This window comes from Drosophila santomea, chromosome 2R (genome assembly GCF_016746245.2).
Source record: "Drosophila santomea strain STO CAGO 1482 chromosome 2R, Prin_Dsan_1.1, whole genome shotgun sequence".
NCBI lineage: Eukaryota > Metazoa > Arthropoda > Insecta > Diptera > Drosophilidae > Drosophila > Drosophila santomea.
Genome location: NC_053017.2, coordinates 13,781,071 through 13,806,549, shown reverse-complemented (window position 1 = coordinate 13,806,549; position 25,479 = coordinate 13,781,071). Strand labels below are relative to the sequence as shown.

The following is a 25,479-nucleotide window of genomic DNA, read 5'->3' as shown; positions in this document are numbered from 1 at the left end:
AAACTACAGAAGGTATCGAGTTCCAATGCTTATGAAATCTAATACGATTCAAAAATTTTCATCACACTTTCAGCAGTGTGTAGTGGCAAATGTGGCTACGGCCCATTGACTGATGGCTCTTGAATGGCACACCTGAGTTTCGGCTCTTAAGCACCGACCAAGCACTCGACACTCACTCACTCCATTTTCCATTTCCCATTTTCCATCTGCAGAGGGCCACTGTTAATGAGCTACTAGCAGCCAGAGACAGTCGGATGGAAAAAGTACGTGAAGGGAGGGGGTAGGGGGGGCTCCGTGATGCGAACGTGAAGTACCGAAACGAATTACACGAATTCCAATTCCGCATGCCGAGTCCCTGGGCCCTGCATGATGTATCGATTTTTGGGCCATTTGTCGGCTTTGGCCTGTTCCGGCGTTGATAATGCCAATGCGTAATCCATCTCCAATGCCGCCTTACCGCCCCCGACCGGGCACACCCACTTTTTTGGGGGCGTGAGTGTGCACTTGAACTTTGACATTTCAATGCGCTGACATTTCGCCCAGCTACAAACAATACAGACGTGCGTGCGGTCGGCACTGGGCTGCAAAGTTAGTCAATTTAGAGCAGAGTACCGAAACACACCCCACCCATCGAATGACCAAAGACCCTCGAATAAATCCCCATCATATCCCTCATCCCTGAATCCATGAATAAAATATCGAATGCAGGTGTACGCTTTTGATAAAACACAATTTTAATAACTTTGACATCAAGTACACATCGAGAAGTTGCATAAACACAGACACACACACTGACTGACAAAACACATACAAATACAAATACAAATACATATCAGATAGACATATGTGTTGGTACGCATACATGTGCATACCGAAGCGTATTAGGTTTCAACTGCAGCATTGACTTAATGGCCCTTACATACAGACCGACGTGTATATATCTATATCTATATATATATATCCATGGTTGCTATTCGAGTGGTTGTTGCTCTTGTTGTGGTTGTAGGTTTTTCGGTCGGTTTACTATTTGCTAAAACTGTAAGTCCGTTTATTTACAAGAAAACTTTTCAAAAATTTAACAATAAATATACTATATTATAGGTGTGTGTGTGTGTGTGTGATGCTGTGCCAACATGAATGCGTGTTTCATGGGTCAAACTTTTTGTTGCGGCTTCCTGGATTGCAAATGGCACGTGTGTGTGTATGTGTGTGATAAATATAGTAGTAACGAAAGTTCAGCTTTCGGTTTCGGATTTATGCTAATTTTGCCGAACAAAGTTGGCTGTACTGCCTAATTAGCCATTGCGTTAGCGGTTTATCCTTTCTGGTGTTATGCAACATTTCAGTTTTGCATTTGGTTTTTAGTGTCGTTATGAGTTAGCTGTGTAAATTCGTTAATCATTGTTAATATTGACCGTTATGTAAATGTGCTTATCCAATTGAAATAATTGAGCATTTTGCAGCTTAAGCTAGAAAATAAACACGATTAACTAACACAGAGTATGAAAGCGTAAGAAGTTCTTTGGACCCAGCCTATATATATATAACCACCGATCTCTATCTTCGATCTCCAATCACTGTTCAACCGATCTACTTAGGGTTTCTAGGGTATCTAAGCGTACTACTTTTGGGTTTCTTTAAGACACAGGGAAGACTTTAGAAATATCTATAAATTACTAATTGCTAATACATACGCATAGCTTAGAGTTAGTGAGTATCAGCTACCATAATTCCACGATTTCATTTCTCGATTGGTTTTGGTTACCACTAAGTTTTCTTTCTATTCATATCTTATATTTCATTTATCGCGTTTTTTGTCTTTTTGGGGCACGTGTGTGTGGTGAGGAATTTTAGTTAATTAGTTACAGCTAGTTAGGATTGTCACTGCTAAAACATCGTCTCTACTCTCTAGTTTGCCTTTATACAATGCCAATTCCGTAGCATATTGCCTGCCCGTCTGTATAGACCTTCCTTCGACCTTAATTACAAATACTGGTCCTCGTTATCCTTCAGTTGAAATCAAATTTTCGCACTGCGCGCTCGAGCGGCAGCCTTGCGACCGAAGAGAATCCTCTTGAAGGCCCGTCGAAATTCTGGATTGAAGATGGTGTAGATGACCTGGTACAATGGAAATTATTTATAGAAAATGAAAATGTTAAAAATAAAGTCATTTTTTTTGATTCGTTTCTTGATAGCAAGCTAAGACAAACATTTATATATATCACCAAAAAAAAGCTATTGGATTTCAAAGCTATTTGCAGTAAAGGGTAGCACTTGAAGGCGTATTCAAGGATACCCGAGCCAGGAGCCAATTTACATACCGGATTCAAGGTCGAGTTGAAGTAGCCCAGCCAGAGGAAGAGCGATGCCACCGCCGTGTGGATCTCGCACTCCTTGCACAGACTCATGGTGAGGGCCATTACGAAGAATGGCAGCCAGCAGATGACGAAGGCGCCGGTGATGATGGCCAGTGTCTGGGCGGCCTTCCTCTCCCTCTTCGCCTCCAGGAGCTGTCGCCGCTTGGCCAGTTTCTGGTGCGGATTGGCAATGCTGGCCAGCACACCGCCCAGTCCCACTCCGGCACTCTTGCCCTCCGTTCCGGCCCCCTCCTCACCACTTCCGCTTCCACTGCCGCCAGCTCCTGCTCCTGCTCCTGCTCCTGCTCCTGACACCGCCTTCTCCGAGGGCGAGGTCGTGGTCAGGCAGGCAACACCACCCATGGCTATGGACTGGGCCAGCGGCGTAATGGCATTCAGATGCGAGGCTATCAGATGGTGCTGCGTGGCATGGGCCACCTGCTGCGACAGCGTGATGATTTCATTCGCGTTGCTGGTGCGATACTAAGGGGTTAAGCGGGGGCAATATGGGTTAATCTCACACGAACAAAGGGCGCGCCACGAGCAAATGACTATGAATATAAGACGTACAAACTGCCAGAGGAGAACCTTCTTAAGCACTTAAATGGTTCTCAGTTATTAAATCTGTCTGCTTGAAAGTAAATTCAATTCTACCGATTTTTTTTGTAGTTCAGCTGGTACAACTTTAATTTCAGTTACCTTAAATCTTATTTGCCGTGAAAAAATATAAGCAGACTTTAAGTGGAGACCCACTTGCAGTTCTTAATTATATTCCGACCCAATGGGCGTACTTACATCATCTGCATCGCTGGACACGGTGGTCAGTTCGGTGCCCGCGTGGCTTTTGTTGTCGTAGTTGCTGGTGCTGAACTCGGTCTCCTCGCGCGTAATGGCCAAACTGGCAAAGTCCACGGCAATGGCCGCCATCGATCTGGCCACCGCGCCCTCCGATCCCGCCACCACATTGGCCGTGTTCGTGTTGCGGCCAAAACAAATACGCATCCGCTTGCGTGGACGCCGCTGCAACTGGCCGCCCGTCCCATCTCCGTCCACTGGAGTCCGCTCGCCCGCCTCCAGACGCTTCCGCTCCGCCCGCCGCTTGCCGCGCTCCTTCTTCAGCTCCCGCACCGCCGAATCGCACTGCTCGAAAGATCGATAGAAATAAATATATATGTGTGCATTTGGCAAGTACTTAATTTATGGGTAATGTTTGTTTACGAACTCGATGAAAACTGTTCGGGGGAAGCACATTTGGCTTGTGTCTTGTCAACGAAATGAAAACAAATCAAATGCATTATGCGAAATTCTCGACGTTCCTTTGCGTTTAGTTGTTCTAGGTACACTGACAAAAATATATAAATTTCTTTAGGGAACAAAATCTAAAACTTAAAATACAAATATTACTTCTTTTTGTGTGAGCTGTGTAAACCAATATTTCAATATAAATGATCACGTTGCTTTAAAAATAGTAAATACGCGTAACTATTATTATATAAATGGTATTATAAGTTTCTTATGCTTTATTGTCAGTGTACTTATCTGCCCCTAAAACATCGCCACACATTGGGGTGATCATAAATCTCGGTCGGCATTTGTTTGGCTTTCGCGGCTGCGGCTCGCTTCGAGTGCTCACTTGGGCATGCTAATGAGCAGCTGAGCATCTGAGGACTTCCCCCGACCCCCGACTACTGCCACGCCCCCTTTCGCATTATTGTTTCTGTTAATGACACACTCATTATGGTAGGCAAGCAAATACACTTCTCGAACAGCAGCCTCAACATCCACTTAGCCAGCCAAAAAAAAAAATGAAGAAATTATAGTATAAACGGGATGTGACGGAATGGAATAGCAACGAACTTGTGGAACATGTGTGTTTATTTGTGCCACTGGGCGTATGAGTAATATTTCCACCCTTTTCCATGTGAGGCTGGCTGGCTAAGTGGACACTTGGCATTCATCACTCGCATTTAATGAGCCACTTAGCTCTAACTGTGATTGTCTTGTCATTGATTAACTTACGTCAGTCTCGGTTAGTGTGACATTGAATGACTTCTGGGCGCGTCGCTGGATGCGCTTCCTGGCAATAATGTAGATTTTCCAGTACAGAAACAGAATCACCAGCAGCGGCACATAGAAAGTGCAACAGGTGGCAAATATCTAAGGGATGCCGAAAGGGAACCAAAATGTCTATTATAATCAGCTGTAGGGTAAGGCATGTGAAATTGTTCATATATGTATGTAAATGAGCTGAGAACGAACCCAATAAATGATTCAATACTTAGATCAGGTATCTTAGAAGTCCGTCTTAACAAAACCCCCCACACCGCAGATTAGGGCAATCAGTATTGAATCAGTGTTGCTCACCTGATAGCCCACATCCTGGGACACCATGCAGTGCTGCTCCTCGATGCGCTTCATGTAATCCGGATCCTTCCAGCCAAATTGTGGGGCCAAGGAAACAATCAGCGCCGCAAACCAGACGCAGAAAATCATGAGGAATACGCGTCGCGGCGTCCGCAGATTGTTGTAGTCGATATTGGTCACGGTCCAATATCTGTAACGGAAAGAGGAAGGATGTCCAAATTGCCATCTGTCGCAACGGGAAAGAGCTGACTGGCTGACTGAATGGCAGCCACCTCACCTGTCCGCTGCAATGGCCACCAGGTGCAGTATGGATGCTGTGCAGCAAAGGACATCGCAAGACGTCCAAATGTCGCACAGTTCCGGTCCCAATATCCATCCATTACTTATCTGCCGGCACAGCAACGATTTCATTGAAGTCAGTGGAGGGCGTACAGAAATCAGGAGAAAGGAGAAAGGAGATAGAAAGGAGTGACTTTTAGCAACACATTGTTTGCCTGCGATGATGCAATTGAAACAATTAGTCGCCCGGCAAACGGGGTTGCCTTGGGCCAGTGTCAACTCTTTGGCGCCTAATTTCATTTGCCAGCATTCCTGCTCAAGTTTCCATTAGGGTAATCGAGTTGGTTCTGCAATACCAGTGGGGGTACACAGTAATAAACTCTTGAAATGCCCTAAACTATTCTTCTTATAAAATCAACAATAGAGTAAACTTTCTTTTGCCGAACTACTGATGCTATAAAATTAAAAACATGTAATATAAACTTACTATCCAATAAATTAAACATGTCTGCAAATATACATAGATTAAAGATAGCTTCTTTCTGTTCCTACTTTGCATATCATTTTTACATGCTCGTCTTGCCTTTGTCCACAATACTCTCTAGATAATGCTTAGAAATTGAATTGCAAATTATTTCTTTCTGTGTAGTACTTACCTCGTAGACGGCGCCAAGCGGCATGACGAGGCAGGCAACAAATAAATCAGCCACTGCCAGAGATGCAACCAAATAATTGGCAACATTCTGCAAGTTTCTCTCGAGTATAATGGCGGCAATTACGAATACATTGCCTGTGGATAGTTTATTATAAGAGAGGAAACCCATCAGTAAGCAATAAATTGTTAAATTGATATATATTAAGTGAAGCGGTAAATGCCGCACTAAGTTTTCCATTTGAGTGCCAATGAATGGTTAAGCAAATGCGAATGCAGTTCATTGGATACGTTGAGTGGCCGGGAGTCATTAACTTATGTGTGTTCGTTTTTGGGCAGATGGGAAATAGGCGATGGAAAACTTTCCACGGAGACGTGCAAAATCAATCAGTGGCAAAGGCTTCGTGTCAAAGGAGTCTTCATTTTCCGGCCTAATTGCAGGCAATCGTGCATGTGCCCCACACTTCCAACTCCCACTTCCAACGCCCCCTTTTCTACCTTGCTTCCCTCCCTGCGCCTGTGGGATGCAAATGAGAACTGGATGGCTGCTCCAAGCTCCATCATCGCCATCATCATTGTCGTTGCTTGCTTTGATTAAGCGCATGCAACTTGGCAAATTGTAATTGCCGCACTGCCACCTCATCTCATCCATACCCTTCTTTGCCCAGGCAGCCACAGTGGCGCCCGAACACCAACCAGACCCACCACTTCCAGCCCCCCCCCTTTGCAGCCCCCCTTGGAGCTTCGAACCTGGAGAAGACTGGAGCTGCTGAGACAGCGAGCTTGTCTGCAGGTTGTCAAAACGTTTTGTCGTCGCTTGGCCCCTGCCAGAAAATGCACTGCAATATTGCTCATACGACGTGTGTTCCCAGCTCTAGATTTGTGTTTGTGTGTATGCCTGGCACAGAGCAAAATGTTTATGGATTCGGTGCTTGGTTAGGTATTGCTTTCTGTCAGAGTTCCCCGCTCCCTTCAATCCACGCTGATATTAAATCCTTATTTAAGTTGAGCTGTCTGTGCAACAAGAGTATTCAAAGAAAATGTCTGGGAATAAATAGGGTAATTATGTCCCTTGAGTAAATGGCTTTGCCATGCCCGATATGATAAATGGACATGCCAGTAATTGCTGCTTCAAATTTAGTAATTGTTTTCTAGCTTACAAATTATGTTTTGAATTCTTAGTAAAATCACTTAATTACTAGATTTGTGGCAAACGTGTCATGTGATATTATCACTCGTCTGCCTTATGCGGTTAAAGCTAACTCGTAATTAATTACGAGTAAGCCAAGCTTAGTTTGGTTGTCATTTTACTGTGTTATTAAATATTTTATATTTATTTAATGTTACTAGTATGCACCTAACTTCTCGTAGTTATGCTTAAACGCCTCCTTGTTCCCACTTACTATTTGCACATAGGAAATATTCGACACAATCAACTAAACATTTTTCTCGCTGTATAATAACACCTCTTTCACATCGTGTGCCAAAAAGTGTGTGTTCGTCGTAATTTGCATTTGACGCCTTGGCGCCATTTTAATAGCTTTTCACGTGCCGCGGCAAACACTTTTTGGAAACTTTTCCTCGTTTTTCCTTCCCGTTTTTTTTGCCAGCATCTTTGCGGCGCTTACCTCAAAGAACTCCTCGTACATCATCTAGCCAACCCAAACAATCAGCCAACACCCTTGAGCACCCGACACCCATCTTTCGAGGTATTCCATTGCTTAGAGCAAGCGGCTGCAAATCATCTCTGTAAGCCCAAAAATCAATAAAAATCTTCCAAGAGGGCGCAATAAAAATCTTCTGCATCATAAATTTTACTTCATTTACAGTTGAGTTTTTTTTTTTTGCCGGCGATATGGAAACTTTTCACAGCCATATCCCCACGGCATAAATTTGAGGATAATTTAATGTCCATAACCCCCCACTCTCCCTCTCCACCCCAAGTTGAAATTCGCACTTTGGTAATTTAAATTTGGATTTAAATTTGGTTTTGATTAAGTACTTGTACTTGCCTATGATGGTGACGAGTATCATGAGTCCCAGCACCACGGCCATGGCGATCATTTTGACCAGTAGCCAAAACTGGACCGCCGCCCGCTTTTGCTCGTCATCGACCAGGTCGAAAATGTTGCTATTACCATTACCGTTTTCGCTGCGATTCCACACGATTTGGCTGAGATTGGTGGTGGTCGTGTCCACCAGCTGGGTGAGATTGCCATTCAGCTCGATGAAGAGGCTCTCGTTGAGCAAAATGGCTGGCAGTTCTATTTCCAAAATGCTCGCTGGGACATCGTCATCGCTGGCAGCCATCATTGCTGTTGTCACAGTTTTCAGCATCTCGCGTGTATATATATATATCTGACTATATACTTCTGTTTGTATATATGTATGTGTATGAATCTGGGTTGGGGGCGTGTCAATGTGTGTGACTACAGCGGGATGGCTTGCTGATTCTGCTGCTGCTGCTGCTGCTGCTTTTGATGTTGCTGCCGTCGCAGCTGTTGCTGTTGACTCTGTTGCTGCTGTTGCTGCTGTTGCTGCTGTTGTTGCTTTTGCTGCTGTTGCTGTTGCTGCTGTTGCCGTTGCTGCTGCTGCTGGCGTGCTTGTCGTTCGTGTTGCTGCCGTTGTTGCGGGTGATAAAGCGCCTTAATCGTGCTTGCCAAGCACTTAACACGTAAACTGCAAAACATAGGGCGGTGCGAGAGTCAATGGAGAGTCAGAGATGAATGGCAAACAATGGTGGCAAAGTCTATGGAAAACACGAAATAAAAGCCTTAGACGAAATCATAATGTGTGCCCGCCCTAAAATAACACAATTCCCCAACCGTATTTCTCATTTTTCCCATGAAGCTGGGCTGGCGTTCGTATTAAGACCACACCGTGATAAATGATGGTCGTCTGGACGCGCTCAGCTTACCTAGATTCCACCAATTAATTAATCATTTCAATCGGGCCAAACTCTTTCATGGCGTTTTTACAAGCTGCCAACCCACTGTAAGCCAGTCTCTTGACCCCGGGATCCTTATCTCGACTGCAGCTGGAAAATCCCCCGCACTTTTAAAAAACGTGCTTGTAAGATTGCTTATCAAATTTAATTTAAACAACTGGAATGATTGGTATTTTATAGTAAAATAAATTGTTTAAAAAGATTTAACACTTGAATTTAAAATTTAATGGCACATATGTATACGATATTATAAATTTTCCAAAACTCCCATTTAGAATTTATCGTTTTACTATCTTGCAGATATTGATTTTTTTTTGGCTTTAATCTATAACCTACATATTGTTATCTCCCAAAAATGTATTTCAATCTCAGTGCTCAAGGTTACATCAGTATTTTTGATATCTGATCAATGATTTCTGATTAATATTGTTTTTCGCGGTGTGCTATTAATATTTCCCTATTGCTGACGCTGTTTGTGCTATCAGCTTGTTTTGCTCAGTTCCATTTGAAATGTGGCCGCTAACACTTGGATTTGCGATGCAGTTGCTGCTGCTGATTTCGCTGCTGCTGCTGCTTCCACTGCCCGGATTTTCCAGAGAACTAAGGCAGCCCTATAGATACGACAGATACGATGGTAATCCTGGCCTGAACCGCCCACGGAATTTGGAGCGGAACTGATATGCATAACTATAAAATAAGGTTCCACAAAGAAAGAACAATAAACTAGCTAAACACGAAGGCATCCTGCTTTCTGCATTCCTGCTTAATTCACTTACGGATAGTCGTAGCAGGGGTTTGGATGCCACTTGGCCTTTGTGGCGCCCAGCACACACACACACACACACACATCTGCCCTGACCTTTGTGTGTGTCAAGGTGTGTCCCCAGGTGAAGGCAGTTAACCAGTCTGAGGCGAACACTCGGGTCAACCAACACCTGAACAGCTGCGAAGGCAGCTTGATGGATTGCACTCTCGGTCTCGGAAGTCTCCGTCTCCGTTTGCAGTCTAACTCGCGGGGAACGCTTCGCCCGACCCTCGCTGAATATAGTGGCTTTCGGTTTTGCCTTTGCCCGTAGACTAAAACGTTAATGGGAACTGGGAACGGGGACCGGAAACGAGAGGAGGGCTATGCGATGCGCTCGAGCAGCTCATGTGTGAGAAATATTTTCATAGTCAAGGTAATCGTCATCCTTTTGCAGAGGATTTCTTGGCACGCCAGCTCAAGCTGCTAATAATAAAAGCACTATAAATGTCTCTGCGGTTTGGAGTTCAAGGCTTACACCCATAAATAAAGCTTTATGCTCGTATATAGAATATTTGGTGCAGCCTTAAAGTATGCTGAATCTGATGTATTTGAAAAATCTGGTTCAGTAATCGCTATACGAGTATATGCATTGTGTATGAAAAACCAATTAATCGAAAACATAAATTGTTTCCTCTGGGCATTTGGCTGGGTATCTTGAGGTCGCCACCCTGGGCCACATCTTTCTGCATTTTAATTATGAAAGCGAGACTCACATTCACCCTTTCATTTTTCTATTCTTTTTTTTTGTGTTATGTAACAAGGTCGTGTACATGAATTACATTCGCCATACACAGTGGGCGTGGAGTGAAAAAAAAGATGTGCTAACGTTTGCAACAAAATTCCCTCCAGGGAATAGTCGAAAAAAAATCAAGGAGAAAAGGAAAATCGCGTCGGGCTGCGGTGGCTTTTCCTCCTACCCCTTACCCCTCCCCTTCTTCTATTCAACGAATCTGATTCGGAATATGCCTCGAAGGCTTAACTCTTTTCCCAAAACCCACACACACACACCACACACACACACACACACACACCCTTGAATTAATTCATACTCTAATAAATATACAAAAAGTTCTGCTGAATGTCTGCTGCTGGCAGTGCTCTTTCTTTTTCCACTTGTGTCAGCGTAATCTTTTAGCTGCCTTTTGGTCATGATCACCAGAATGACTCGTACAATATATCAATTAGTAGGGGATGAGGGGTGGAGAGGCAGAGGGATGGTGCACACATATGTCTGTGTGTGAAGAATATGAACAAACCGAATGGGGTCATAACTCAGTTAGCGACTGAGTGGAAACAATGGATTGGCCGCCACACAAAGACAGCGAGTTCATGGCCTGGCAACTTTATGAAGATGATTGGACGACAGCAATTTGCACTCAAGTTACCAACTTGCCGGCGGAAAGTTTCCTCTAATGCAGTTGCCTAATTGCACTACCATCCACATCACCACCACCACAACTTGATTAAGTTCGGCACCAATAAACCAGGCCCCACCAACATCCCCCCTCGCCACAAATGAAAAGTGCAATTCAGGAGGGAAAACTACCTGGACAGAAGCTGAAAATAAATAAAAGGAGAAGTCCTAGACATTCAAGCGTAACGGAAAGCACAAACAAACGAAAATGCACAAAATTCCCCCCAGCGACTTTCGTTGAACAAAGTGCACTCGTCGCTGTTGCTTCTACTGCTGCTGCTGGCCTTGTGGAATGAAATTCGTATTCATTATACTCACACATAAGCATAATTATGTCCTTTCATTTTCATTTCGCCCGCTTCATTAGCGACGCTCTGCCGCAGGTAGATTCGTCAACATAAATATTTATGCCGGGATGTGACAACGATGACGACAGCAGCACTGGCGACGACCGACGACCGACCACCAAGGATGTGAAGATGAAGCTGCTCCAGCTGATAACGATGATTATGATGTTCCCCAGCTCCTGAGCACCTCACACACACACACACACGCAAACAAGCACACGCACACAGGTATGCAGCTTCCGTTCGGCGTTGTGTGTGTGCGCGCCTATGGTTGATTTGTATTTATCTTTTTTTTTTTACATTTAGTACTCAGTCTCGGTTTTTTTTTGTGTTCTCGATCGTCCGCTAATTATGCGGGTCTTGGTTATTCAATTAGGCGGAGTAAAAAGGTCGCGTTTGTAAGGACATCACTTAACATTTAAACAGCATTTAATACCCGTTTTTTAGCATTCAGTGTTTAGAGTTTGTTTTTGATTACGGCTTTTCAGTCTTCGGCGTTGGGTGTTTCGAATTATTGAATTATTTGAATTATTTTCAGATTTTATGCTCGGCGCTTTTCCTTAAACGTTTCGGCAGACGCGTCGCGTCTTCAGCGTAACTATTGACAAACTGCTTCAATGTGGCCGTTTTGAAGTAGATGGAATCGCCGAAAACCAGCTGATTTTCCTGTAGACTTTTGGCCCCCAGCCGACGCAGGCGCCTCAGTTGGCGCTCTTATACGCCAATTCTGGCAAGTCTCCATTTAAGAGAAATCGTCTTTCGAACTCGAAAATCCGTTTTTCACTCAGCTCTCTTTGCTGCCTGTTGAGTTTCGACGTAATTATTTTTTTTTGGGGGAAATTAGAGCCGAGGAAAATGGTAAAAACCCTCGGTACAGGATTTTCTGCACCAGTGCGTTACCCGCTAATGGATGCAAACAAAACGCAATGGCGAACAATGCAGGCTTCGCAGGACCTCAGGTCCTTGCCGTGGTCCACAGCACCGATTTTAATATATCTAATGCACGTTCCAGGGCGGCTAATGCGCATTAGGCCTTTGTCCTGGTTATTGGCAGTTTCGATAGGTTCGCCCTTCTGGGCCGACGTCAATTTGATGGCCATTTCTATGCAGCGACCGTAATGCGCAACATTCCGGAGTTCTTGAGTTGGCCAAACTGCTTAGGCGTTTGCCTTTTGACTTCCGCTCTTTCGCCTTTTGTTGGCTGGCCAAGGAGCAACAGAAATAGGACTCCAGCCAGGACTCGGACTTTGGCCAGGATCAGGAGTACCATAACAGCAGTCCGGGCAGCATCGTAAATTAGCAGCGGTTTATTGCCAGTACGTGACATTTTGGCCCCGTTTCCGGCGTCTGTATTTTCCTTGCCAATAATTACGGCCTTCATTTATTTGCCTGCTCGGGTTTTCCCCGCTTTCCCAGCTTCTTCCTGGCTTTTGTGGCTTGCGGCTTCGAGGCATTGAAGCATCGAGTCTTGCCTACTGTATTTGTTCAACAATAAAACATTGATTGTTGCAATTGCTTGGTCATTGCGCATACGACGCGTGGGCCCTGATTGAAGCTGCCACATCTTGTGGATAGTGGCATTTGAAGCACAGGCATTGCAATTTATTTCTATGACCGCAACTATCTTAATGTGCGCTTAAAACTAACCATCTTGCTGCTTTGGCGATGCCCTCGAGTTGCGCACATTTAATATTTTTAAGCATCATACTAATGAGCCAGAAACTTTAACCGTACACGCGACGTCCTTCGGAGCAACCATCACGTAAAACTCCCATTGTGTGAATCCCCTTTCCAGGATCGAACTAAAGCGTGGGGTGCTGGGGAGCGTTAAGCATTTTCCAGTGCGTGACATGCGACCCCTTCGAGTGGTATCAATACACGCAGCGAAAAACTATGGCATTCTAGGATTTTCAATTGGTTTCAACTAAGTTTGGAATCCATTCGTTATAATATAACACTATAATATCAAGAAAACTCTCCATATTTTAATGCGCTTAGTAAAGAGCAAGTATTCGAGGAACTTCGCACATTCTCTATATAAGAAAACTTTTCTCAGTGTAAAATGACAGCGGGTTATTGCAAGGACGCAATGCAACTGCAAAGGCGAAGGTTGTTGACTTTCCTCAATGCGTGTGTCATTGTTTCAAATGGCAAAAAGTTAAGCGAAAATCTCAAATAATTTGCCATTATAAATGGCAACCAGATAAGCTGCAGCAGCAGCAAGTTTCGAGGAAAAATGGGGGGAAAACCGAAGAGCAACTAAGTTTTGACAGCATCATCACTTCATCGAGGTAGCCACTTTTATGGGCGAGTGCAATAAACGTGCTTCGTCACCATGCTTAACATAATAATTATAATAAAAACAATTTTTTTTCGCATTTTACGAGACGCATAAAATTGTAGCATATTCTCCGCCAAACGGGCTGACCAAAAACCAAAAAAAAACGAGAGTAGAATTTACTGATGAATTGCGGTTTAGTTTTATGAGATGCTGCGACAGGATACACGATATGTGTACGCATAGCACATATGTACATACAATACACACACATTCAAGGGATCGCTGTGTGCGTAAGTCCTTGAGCTGTCAATATGAGACGGTTTTTATGAGCAGACAAGAAGAAAGCCGCGGTGCTATGTCAACATTTTATGCGCCTTTAATGCGTTGTTTTGTTAATAAAATCGACAAGAGTCGAGAGACGAGAGACGTTCGCTTCGTTACGATGGGCGTCACTCCACCCCGGTGTTTTATATAATTTTAATGTGCGCACTTTGACACTTTTAATGAATCCCAAACATTAATTTTCTTAATGAGCGCGCTCATTTAAAGCCCGGCTCCCAAAGCATCCCGTTGACAAATGCCCGGCAGGCCATTATTAAACGAAGTCTACTGCAGTGACAGTGCGAATGGCACTAGGATCAGGAGTGGGACTCGGATTGGGAATGGGAATAAGAATGACAATGGCCCGGCAATTTCCTCCGCCAGCTTAATGAAGTTTGAACCGAAAGCCATTGGTCCGCTGGTCCACTGGCATCCGCCGGCCGGGCAGCAGGACAAACATACACACATGACTGACACTGTCCGGCTTAATGAGCCGCACTAAATTCACACGAAACTTTCCGGCCAAAAAGGGATCTGTCTCTTTTGGATTTTTCCTGGGCAACGAAAGCGTGTGGCAACTATTTATCGCCGCTGCCGGACAAATGTTCTACACTCGGTCGACTGGCAGGAATTTATTGACACACTCAATCGAACGCTTTGATCGTAATCCCTTATCCAACAGAGGAAACCCCCCTTTCTCCCTGGCAAAAGCCCCGTTGGAAAAGTTAAGTCAAGTTTTCCTCCATTTGTTTGTTTGTTTGTTGTTCTTCGTTTTTGGGCTTTGTTGCCCAAAGTTGCGGTCAGACTTTTTGGGGGTCAAGCGAAAATGTTATTTACTTCCATTTAGATTGTTTATGTTGCTAGCGAATCTAAAACTTATGGCTATCTATACATGGATTAATCATTCTATTGATCGTCGGAGGCAGCTGTATCATGGATCTCGTACCAGAAATCCGACTCGATGGAAAGTGCGCTTTCTGGCGGAGCTGAAGGTCCGGGAAAGTCTTGCGGAAGGAAAATGCTGGAATAGACATTTTCCTCATCGGGTGCAGTGGGTGTTATCTCCAGGCTGGACTGGGATCCCTCCTCCTCCTCGAGCTGAGCAAGTTTTAAAGCGGCTTTGCGATTTAATTCCTCCATTTCTCGATCACTTTCCAGTTGTCCCTGCTGCTCCTCCTCCCTCTGCCTTGCTAGCAACTCGTCCTTATGCTTTTGTACTGCTTTTTTGGCCATCTCTGGATCGAATATGCAATCTTTGGCCATTTCCTCGTCGGGGAATTGGGCCTCCAGCTTCAAACGCAAGCCACATATAACATAAATCATAGCCAGCAGAGACAGTCCAATGTAAACTGTGAGAATACAACATGTAGGGGGTATTTTAGTTTCGGATTTTATTTTTTGGCATTGAAGTCGGAAAGTAACTTACCATCGATTACAATGTTGGACACGTGGTAAAACTCACGTTTGCCTAGCCAAAAGTCATCTTTATTGTAATATATGAAATGTATGCGGAATATTAAGAGGGCACCTGTTTCGCACATCCAGTAGAAGACCGAGATACTTTCCCTCTTCACTATTCTCATCATGACGATCACATTGAACATTATGTTAAATCCGTACAACAAAACCCACTTGATTGGATAATCTGTGTAGTTGTCAGAGTTATAAAAGTTCGTTCTTGGGCACAATGAACTTACGTCTGAGGCATCTGAAGAGCTCCACGGACCAAAATTGAAACAGGAAAAAGGAGTACACGATGTTCATGCAGCCAATGGCTAAGCCCCAATCCACTCGATTTATAAGGCACTGGCACAACACAAATTTCACATAAGCTGCGTCCATTTTATACAAATGCCACCAATTGACTGGCAGTCGGGTGAACCAGCTTAGCAAACGACCTAAAAGTTTTCTGGAATTCGCTTATCGCTCACTGGAAAATGCTTAATTGGGTCTGAATTCCCAATGGCTTATGGCATTTGCTACAAAAAGAGAGGAATAAACATGTTTTTGAAATTAAATGATGTAGTACAAATCATTAATTTTTAAAGTATTTTATAGAATTTATTTCATTTATTGGATTTGGAGTATCTATCTAATATTTCAATCTTCTCTAACCCCAGATTTTCCTTGTCCTTTTAGTAGCTTTTACTTGTTAGTTTAAGTGTATCAAAGGGACCCTAGTTGCCATAAACTCCAGCCATATAAGTTTCGCTTTCAACGTTCCTGTCCGTAGTGAAATCAAAAATTAAAACTGCAAAATTCACGGAGAGCAAGAAAAGTTCATTTGCGCTCTTTGTCCTTACTTAATCCATAAACTGGTGCGTATGTGTGTGTGTGTGTTTGTACGTGACACGGGGTGGAGAGAGAGGGGAGGGGATGCAATGATATATGGGTGGAATAGGGGGATTTCCCCCTTTGGGGCACTTGAAGCCAACGTGACAACATAAAACGCAGCAGCTTCGCCTTTTTATGCGCCAGCCAACAGGACAACAACAAAACTCGTTGTGAAATATTAGAGAGTACGATATGAAAATGCAAACCGCAGTAACCAACAAGAGTCCTATATAGATGTTTCTGTTTATGTTGGTGCGGTGCAGCTGTGTGTGTGTGCGTGTGTGTTTATGTGCGTGTGCAGTGGAAAGTTGAGTTGAGTTCAGTTCAGTTCAGTTTAGTTAACTGCAGCTGCAGCATCAACGTACGTACTTGATTGCTCTGCTGCTGCTGCTGCTAGCTGGTTGCAGTTTTTGGCCCAAACCAATGAACCACATAATGTGGCATACCCACACCCGCACACAAAACCCGCACACACACACAGGATGCACCCACACTGACACTGACACTGGCACTCACACGCACACGAACTTCAAGTAAGCGTGTAAATTATTTGAATTATTTATGAGCGGCAGCAGCAGCCGAAATATGCAAAAAGCTTAAAGCCTTCGGTCCTCTGACATGTCAGCTGTAAACTACACACTTACTCAGCGCCAAAATTAAAATCGCTTCAAGCGTTGCAATGCACAGGGAGAAATTGCTGTTAGGACTTGATCAAATTAATATAAGATCAAATATCTGGAAAATATCATGCGTGTCAGAAAGAAATACTTAAAATGTAATTTTCGATAACTAATCTATTTCCAACATAATTAAATATTTAGATAGTAGTATTGCTAGCATGCTAGCAAGTATTCTTAGAACGAACATACATATTCACTTGCTTATTAATATGATAATTAATTGTATATATGCAATTTATGAATGCTTTATTCCAGCAACATATTTCTCTGTGTGCTGAGTGAAAAATAAAAAGGCACAAAATCCGAGCAGAGATTGGAGGCTCGTGGAGTGGATTTCCACTCCCGGGGGGCTGCTTAAATGGCCGACGAGCTTCGAGGGGCCGGCGATTTGATAAATGTGACGCAATTGAAGTTTGTCGGCCAAAGTTGTTCGGTCAGCTAACTGTAAATGTTAATTCCCAGCTGAGAAATTTATTAATAGTCCCTTACCCAGGCGAGAGCTAAAAACAAAACAAAAGTAATCTGCCAAATAGGGGGCATAAAGCAAAAACGCCACCGATTTCGGTGCCATGGCTAAGTGAATGCCAAAAAATGTAAGTTGCTGATCAAGTTTCAACTTGAGCTGCAAGGGTGTTTCTAAATGAATTTTGTCAGTCGAGAAATGATTACACAACTCCCCGGGGGCCGAGAGGAATTTTGCTCGATTTCGAAGGGGAGCGACATACTGTTTAACTTACACTCATATCACGCATACGACCCGTGCGACTTATGGCCGCAATAAGTAGAAGTATATTCCACTTAGTGGGTGGGATGAGTGGTTTGCTTGGTTTGCTTGGTTTGGTTGGTTTGCGTTGGTTGGGTGACTTTCCTTTTCGGTTTGGTTACGTATCGCAATATGGCTGCCAATTGCACGCACTTTTGTCGTTCAATTTCAGTCGGAAAACTCTTGTTTTTCCCCTACGTTGGAGGGTTTTTTTTTTCTACGGGTTTTTTCGGCTTTTGCTAAGTAGCTCAGCGGTTTCGCTCGTTGGGGGGTGGCATGCTTAACGCCCCACCCACTTCCCAGCCACGTGTATGTGTGCGTGCGGCTATGTAATAATTTGGTCTATTTGTTGCCTGCCATTCGGTTTATTGAATTTGGCATTTGCATGTTAGACGAGTCGTGTCGCGCATGTGAGCTTCCTCAAATGCCAAACCACCTCCGCAGCATCAGAGGCTTTTCTCTTGGTTTTCCTGCTGAAAGCCATTCAATTATCTGGCAGTAAGTATTGCAAATGAAGTTGTTTATTGTGCCTGATGTAATGCCAATTGAATTTTTAGCTACGACTGAGGGAATGGCAGGTGGCAAGGGCAATTAAAAAACATTACATGGCTACACAGTTACAGGGGGCGTATGATGGATGCTTTTTCGGTGGGCATGACCTTGAGAATTGTCATTGGATGCGGTCTATCTGCGTTTCAACTTGATTTATGCGACTTGAGTTGGGGGCAGAGCAACAAACAAAAGCAACCGCCAAACAAAACGGGGAGCCAAGCAAAGTGCAAAAGCGAATTAATTATGCACATTAACTTTTGCCGCCTAATGCGCAGCCAACCCAACAACAACAAAACCGAGGTGAGAGCGACTGATTCGAATTCAGGGACGAAATAAGGATGCGAACTAACCCAAGTCCAGGCCTTGTTGTTCAGTGCGCGAATGACTTTGAAAAATGGCAGTCGGCGAAAGCTGCTTAATTAGTGCGTAATTTGTAAGTTGAAGAAAAGAGGAAAAACTCGGTTAAGTGGAAAGCAGAAGAAAGCCGAAGTGGCAACAAAAAAAAAAAGGCCAAACAATGAGAGAGGTAAATATTAATTACTCCACTGGCCGCAGTAAAATGAAATGACTCCTCCAGTGGGCCATCTATCAATGTGGCTATCAATCAGGGCAGAAACCTTTAAAATAAAAAAAACGTAGTACACAACATCCCCCGATTAAATCCGACTTTAGCGCATGTTGATTCTGTATAAACCTTGTTTATTTTCCATTTGCACCCTTTTGAGCCTGCTGCTGCACATTGTTAATATTATTTTTGTCCTGTTTTTTATGTTATTTTTTTTTTTTTTTTTGTATCTCTCATTGGATTGTTTGTTTAGGCTGCGGTCTTGCGGCCACTTTGCTGACTGACCGATTGCCTTGGGGGCCCTGGTTTTATGGCCAGGTGTCAATTAGCCGCTCCAATTTGTGATTAATTTGGCCAGATGTCGCCTCTTACGCCTGCAAAAATCGGATTTTTGCGGTTTTCATATGTGAATTGTGAATACGCAGAGTTGGGGCCAGAGACAGACGACCTTCCTTCATTTCCGCTGGACCTGCACATTTCTGGCCCAAATTCCCCGAATTGTATGCTCTGGGGCCTCTCCCTCCCCGGGCCCACAAAAAGTTGAATTATGCGCAGAAAAACGCCTGTCGGTTTCCACCTCTACCACCTTTTTCCACTCGGCGGTTACCATTTTCCAGCGCACTTTAAGGTCGTTCAGTTAAATGCAGTGAAATTATTCTTTCACTGCGGTCGTCCATTGAAATGTTAATTAATGCCCTGGCAGGAACGCAACGGCAGCAACATCAACAATAGCTTCAGAAGAAACCTTGGCCAGGAATCGAGTTCTATAATGGCCATGTCGCTGGTCACTTTCAGCCAACCAGCCAACCAGCCAGCCATCCAGCCAGCGCGGCATTACGCCGTCGAACTCTGTGGCTCTTGCGGATGATGATGCTGGTCCTGGTCGGATGCACTTTACGCACCAGTTGCATAAGTCCTTCATTTTCAGCGGAGCGGCGTAGCAACTGTTTCCGCCATTCCCGCTCCAATCCAATCCTCCAGCTTTATCTACGTCTTCATCAGCACGAGTAACGTTGAACTGGGTTAAAACATTGTCTGCTGCCTTCTGCTCAAGGGCCTGTGTCGAACAATTTTCAGCCTTTCAATGCCCTTTCAGTGGGTGTTGTAGTTTAATACTGAAATTTCATATGTTATTATCAAATCGAAATTGAGCCACAAATAAAAGCATCAGTAATGTATGAAAACTTGTCAATAAAGTGTACTAAATCAATAACCTTTTCTAGAAATACAAGAAGTGTTTACGACATAAGAATACCTTTATTACTAAAACATAAGTTCCTTCGTTACTTTCACTTTTGATTTTCCAGCTCACTTTACTCTACTTACCCGCTTCTGTTTATGGAAACAATTTTTCTTTGCTGCTTTTTGTCTGGTTCTTTGCACATCAATTGTTTTGTGTTGCATATAATTACTGCAAGGGTATACAAGCTTCGGCTTGCCAAGGCTGGCTCCCTTTCTTGTTTATTTTTTTTTTTGGCATCGCTGGACTTTAACAAGCGGCTCGTTAACGGCAACCGCGCAATTACACTCGAAACGCTTTAAATTTTAAGTGCCGCCGAGTATGTTCTCTGCGTTTGGGTTTTGGCCGCGTGTCGCACCTGCACCTGCACCTGCACCTGCAACCTGGCAGTTCCACTTCCAGTGGCAGTGGCATTGGCATTGGCTGCTACCTGTTGGCGACGTCCTGCCAGGCAGTTTTCCACGCAGCCAGCCAGTATTCAGCGAGGCACTCACTTGACGCGCTCGGCCATTGTGGGGCTAATTGCGCACAGAGTGCGGTGCTTGGCGCTTCGAGCTCACTCGAGTTTTCCACCGCTTTTACCCTTGCCATGTTTTCCCACGTTTTCCTACGTTTTCCCACGTGACAGTGTGTGCGTGAACGGCGGAAAGCGAGAAAGCGAGCCCTTGCCCGCGGGCTCTAAATTAATCAAAAAATTGTTCTGCCATATTACTTTGGCAGCCGACATTTTGACTTGGGCCAACACTCCAGCGAAAGCCGTCCGAAAAATCCTGCGATTAATGTGTTGAGAATTTCGCAGAGCACTTCCTTGCAAATAGACCATATATCTGGGTACATAAGTTTTGGGCAAAAAATGGAAATACAAATTATTTTTATGTAAGTTCAAGTTATAACTATTCGCTTAAGGTAAATGTTTAACATATGATTACTTATAGTTTGAGTTTGATAATCCCAAAATGTAATTAGTAAGAAAACCAATGGTTTTTTTCTGTGTGTTGATATCCTTAGCTTGTTTCCGGCGTTTCCGTTTCGATTTTTGCCCATTTAATTTCGAGCATAGTCCTCATGGACGCCGAATGCTGGGAACCGGCATTTCCTGCTGCTCTTAATACATTTTCTCGGCTATGTTTTCTTTGCTCCACTTCCGCTTGCCTTGGCTTGGCTTTCGCATATTTTTCTTCGACTGGTCTGCGTTATTTTAATTCTTCGAACTCGGACGCTTATTTGTCTTTATTATGTTTTTTCTTTATATATATATATATATATTTTACTGGTATTTTTTTAGCCTGCGGCAAAAGAGCATTATTGCAAGTGGTGTCCAGTAGCACTCGGCGAATGGAAGAAGCCCAGTTCAAGGACTTTGATGGACGTTCGCCCATTTATTGCTCATATTTCATATTTGCCACATTTTCGCTTTTGCAAATGAAAATGAAATTTTTAATAAAAACGATTCGCGTTGTTTTCATTGCTGTGAAAGCTGCTGCAGTACCAGCAGCAGCAGTAGCAGGAAACTGAACCAGAAGCTGAAACAGCTTCTGCTGTTGATGTGTAATATTTAACGAGGGGATATATTCTTGGCAGTTTCATTTTGCCCGAAAGTCCCTTCAGCACCAGCACCAGCACCAGCAGCAGCATCAGAAGAAGCAGTAGTGCACAAAAAATTGCCAGTTGATTGAACCAGGGAGTCAGGACCAAAATCCAGTCGCAAGGGAGATAAAAGGAAGGGGTAGGAAGCTGAGGGGATTTCACAGGATAGATGAAGTGCCAGCTAAGCAGGTGTCTGGCCATCAACTAACGCACATCCTGTCCCTGGCCAAATGCAACAATTAAATTTCAGCAAGGACACCCACTGACTAACGCCACCACAGGATCGTCCATTGTGATAAATGGACGGGGAGGAGCGGTCGAGGCAGGACATCGCTTTGTTGCAGCTGCAATTTAGGTGAGTGACGCAGATCTACCGCTGCAGCTCCGGCCAGCTATTGTCCACTCCCACACACACACACAGACACACACTCACACACAGACACAGTGAAACCCACCTGAGCTCCATTGATTCGCAATGGAACATCAGAGGAAAGCTGCAGCGGAAGTGCCACCAGGGATGCGATAACTAAGCTCTGCGAACTGGCTCTCGAAGTGAACCATGTGGCGCCTTGACTTACGTAACAGTTCCAGCTGAAAAGTCGCATTCGGATTGCAGAGAAAAAAAGTTCCATTCTTTAGAACAGTGCTTTTTATTTTCTATGATTTATAACAGCCAAAAAAATGATGAAGTACTTAAACATTTTAAGTTACTCGTTTCGTTTTGCAGAACCAACTTGAAAACATCATAACCAGGCCTAAACTAAGTTCATTATTGTTGGTCACGTTTGCTGTAAAACAGCCTGACTTTTTGACCAATTGTGTTTACCATGTTTTGATGAAGAAATTTGAAGCCCAGAACTGAATTCCTTGTGGTAATGTTTGCCTGCCAAAAGCGAAGTGTATTAGCTTCGCCCAGTCAACGTGAATGACGTGACACTTGGCTGAAGGAAAGGGGATAAAACCTTCAACTGGAATATTCAGCTGGCCTGGCACACATTATATGGCACATTTACTCATCAAGATGCAACAACTTTCCTAATTGAATGTCATATGACTGACATTATGCCTGATGTGCGATGTGCGATGTGCGATGTGCCCTGTGCTGTCTTCCCTCGTTCTGCTCGATGTCTTGCCTGATTTTGCTAGAATGTTTCAGCTGCAGCGACCTACTCACGTGTGAAATTAATTTGTAATGACTATGTGTCCCATGCAGCGTCATTTGCATTTGCGTGGGTGCCGCCTGCATTCCATTTGGTGATGCAGATTGACCCCAGCAGCCAAGTGCCAAGAGGGTTCAAGTGGGAGATCAGGATGCAGTACCATTCCTGTTAGTAGATGGCTGATGGCTTGGGCTGCCTGAAAATTGCGCCCTCGTGGAAAGTTACGAAACCCGGCCAAGTTTCACTTCGTTCACGTCATCGGGCGCATTAAACCTTTCGCCCGAAACTTTGTTGGAACTTAATTTCCTAAATTGTTCGGCAATTCTTCTTCGAAATGCAATTACTTTGTGATTTCCACAGTGGCAGAAAGTTTTCATTCATTTCTTACTGTTACGTTTCGATTCGGGGTTTCGAAATGCATTGAAACTGGGGGCCAACTTAAATTGGAATTGCATTAGAAGGAGGCGCAGCACATGCACCTCATTTCCGGCTAAGTGCAGAACCCCCTCAACTCTCTCTACCCCCTCGAAACCACTGATCTCAGGAGCCACGCAGAAACCGCCACAAAACTTTCCGCTTCTGAAAATGCCACAGTGTTGCACGTAGACAAAATAATTATTTTAGATTAAAAGAATATTTTTTGTTCAAGTAAAGTCAATAAGTTAATTTAAAATAAATTAATTCAATACAAAATGAAATAAATAATAATTACACATGGATTTTAAGCCTTGACTTGTTTGTTGATATTTTTTTTTTCCTGTGTACTTATTCCCACGCCGCCCTGCAGGCAACAGGTGAAATTGGCACAATCTGCACACCGCACGACGTGAGAGGCGTTGGGTGAAGGCTTTTGGGCTGGCCAGGCCGAAGAGTTGCTGTCAAGGACGTGGCCAGGACAACCAACCAGAAGCAGAGAACCAGAGAACCGGGAAGCTGGGGAGCCGAGAAGTGGAGAAGCCGGACAGACAACTGCAACCCGAGACGGGCGACGCAAATTGCTTCAAACACCTTGGCAGGCGGCTGGAAAAATTGGAACTGAGCAGACAACTTAAAGCGCAAAAAAAAAGGCAGGACAAGTAATAGAAGATGTTGAAAGAATGGTGCACCTCCGGAAAAGGGGTGTTGGAGGATTTGGTGGCGGTACGTAGGACATGGGTTGTCTACTTAAAAGTTTTCAAAGCGCTGCTTATGGCACGTGCTGGCTGAAGAGCAGCGAAGGTGGGTGGGTGTGGGTGCGGTGACATGGATTGAGTTGGGTTGGGTTGGGTTGGGGAAAAAAAAAAACAAAAGGGGGGCAGGTGGAAAGGTGGGTTGCGGGCTGTGGCCATGCCAGGCAGGCAAAGCGTGTTAAAATACAAAGCAGCATCATTAAATGTTAAAAGATGCCTTTGGCAAAATGGGGAAGGAGCAGCAATCGCAACTACAAGTGCCCAGAACCAGCAACAACCACTTAAAACAACAACAACAGTCGGTAGAGAGGGTTGCAAAACTAAAAACAGAAACAAAAAAATTTATTTCAGAACAGAACGCGCAAGGACAATGCAGGAGGGAAATTGCGCAAGCATCAAGTGCATTACTCAGGTGATTTCGCAAAGAGTTGGGCTCGGAAAAAATGTTACAAAAAGAAATACAGAAAAAAAAACAATGCAAAATGCAACATAATTCCCCAGACGAAGTCAAAGCCAAAGCCAAAGCCAAATAGCGATCTGTTAATAATTATAATTGAAAATGTGCAACACAACACAACACAAATGTGGCGCAAATGAAATGCCTTTCAGCCATTCCGTTTTCCAAGGAATTCCATTGCGTATACGCAACGTATGCTGCTGCTGCTGTTACCGTTGCAAAGCATCCTTCTGGTGATTGCGATTATTCGGATAATGCCAGAGAGCTGTGGGATATCCACCACAAAGCAGCGGCAATCAGCAGGGGATTTCCTTGCCCAAATGCATTTTGGCCAACAGCCAGCTACGGCTAAGAGCCGTAAGTGAGCCATTGTCTTTGCCAAGTCGTTTGGTTGGTGGTGATGGGTGGCACTTTCATTTCATTCCCCCCGTTACCCACTTTTACAATAGTTAACTGCAATGGAAAACTTCGATTCCGAATGCTTCTCAAGGACTTGCAATTAAGTTGGTCTCCCCATCAGAAACCCCTCATAGTTTTTATTGTTTCTGCCATAATTTGAAAGTATACTGCGAACAGGTTTGTGACGAATTTCAACTGCTGGTATTGGGCGCTCCAAGAGCAAACAAATTCAAACAAATTCAGCATTGATTTCTGAGCCCCAAATGATTTCTCTTTGTAGAATGGTATGGCAGCTAAGGTCGACCACATCCTAAAGCGATTTTGGCCAGGTTAAGTTGCTTTCGTTACCACTAACCAGCTCTAAGCCCAGCGCCACGCCTCCGATTTTGCAGGTAGCAGTTTTGGCCATGAGCAGGACAATGAAATCCGCGCAGTGGCTAGTGGATTTTCGTTGAGAGCTGACGGAGTAATAGAAACTGCAAGTGAAAGTGGGTGAAAGGGTGGGAGCGAGAGGCAGCTGGGTGTGAGCAAGAGGGAAGAGGCGATAAACGAAAGGTGTTTGCCTTGGAAATGAAATGAAATTTACCTCACTCAGATATTAATATTTTTGTGTACATTTCACATTCATCGCTCGGCTATATTAAATGGCACTGAAATTGGAAGCTCGGCGTTATCGTAAATTGCAAAATCAAATTTATGCCCGTCTATAGCTGTTATAATTATGTAGACTGTGAAACAATTTTATGGCAAATTGAGTTTTATTGGCCACCAATGTACCGCCTGGCGGCTTGGCATCAACCAACCAC

At 44.0% G+C, this 25,479-nt stretch overlaps 3 protein-coding genes across 4 annotated transcripts; 1 reads left to right on the top strand and 2 right to left on the bottom strand.

The window, feature by feature from the left end:
- Positions 1-711: 711 nt before the first annotated feature.
- On the bottom strand, positions 712-11,745 carry LOC120446389 (5-hydroxytryptamine receptor 2B). Of its 2 annotated transcripts, XM_039627325.1 has the most exons (9): positions 11,137-11,745; positions 7,665-8,331; positions 5,657-5,790; positions 4,999-5,108; positions 4,722-4,911; positions 4,377-4,514; positions 3,153-3,497; positions 2,322-2,840; positions 712-2,118 (listed from the first exon to the last, which is right to left on the bottom strand). In XM_039627325.1, the coding sequence occupies exons 2-9, from the start codon at positions 7,987-7,989 to the stop codon at positions 2,020-2,022; spliced, it is 1,860 nt and encodes a 619-aa protein (XP_039483259.1). In that variant the 5' UTR covers positions 7,990-8,331; positions 11,137-11,745; the 3' UTR covers positions 712-2,019. The 2 variants fall into 2 exon arrangements, with proteins under 2 accessions (XP_039483259.1, XP_039483260.1); XM_039627326.1 differs by lacking the exon at positions 2,322-2,840.
- LOC120446390 lies at positions 9,087-9,337 on the top strand. The gene has a single exon (XM_039627328.1). It carries the CDS (start codon positions 9,110-9,112, stop codon positions 9,275-9,277), a length of 168 nt encoding a protein of 55 aa, XP_039483262.1. The 5' UTR covers positions 9,087-9,109; the 3' UTR covers positions 9,278-9,337.
- Positions 11,746-14,673: 2,928 nt separating the features above from the next.
- Positions 14,674-15,609, bottom strand: LOC120444867. Its single transcript, XM_039624832.1, has 3 exons — positions 15,465-15,609; positions 15,194-15,412; positions 14,674-15,116 (listed from the first exon to the last, which is right to left on the bottom strand). The coding sequence occupies exons 1-3, from the start codon at positions 15,607-15,609 to the stop codon at positions 14,674-14,676; spliced, it is 807 nt and encodes a 268-aa protein (XP_039480766.1).
- Positions 15,610-25,479: the final 9,870 nt, after the last annotated feature.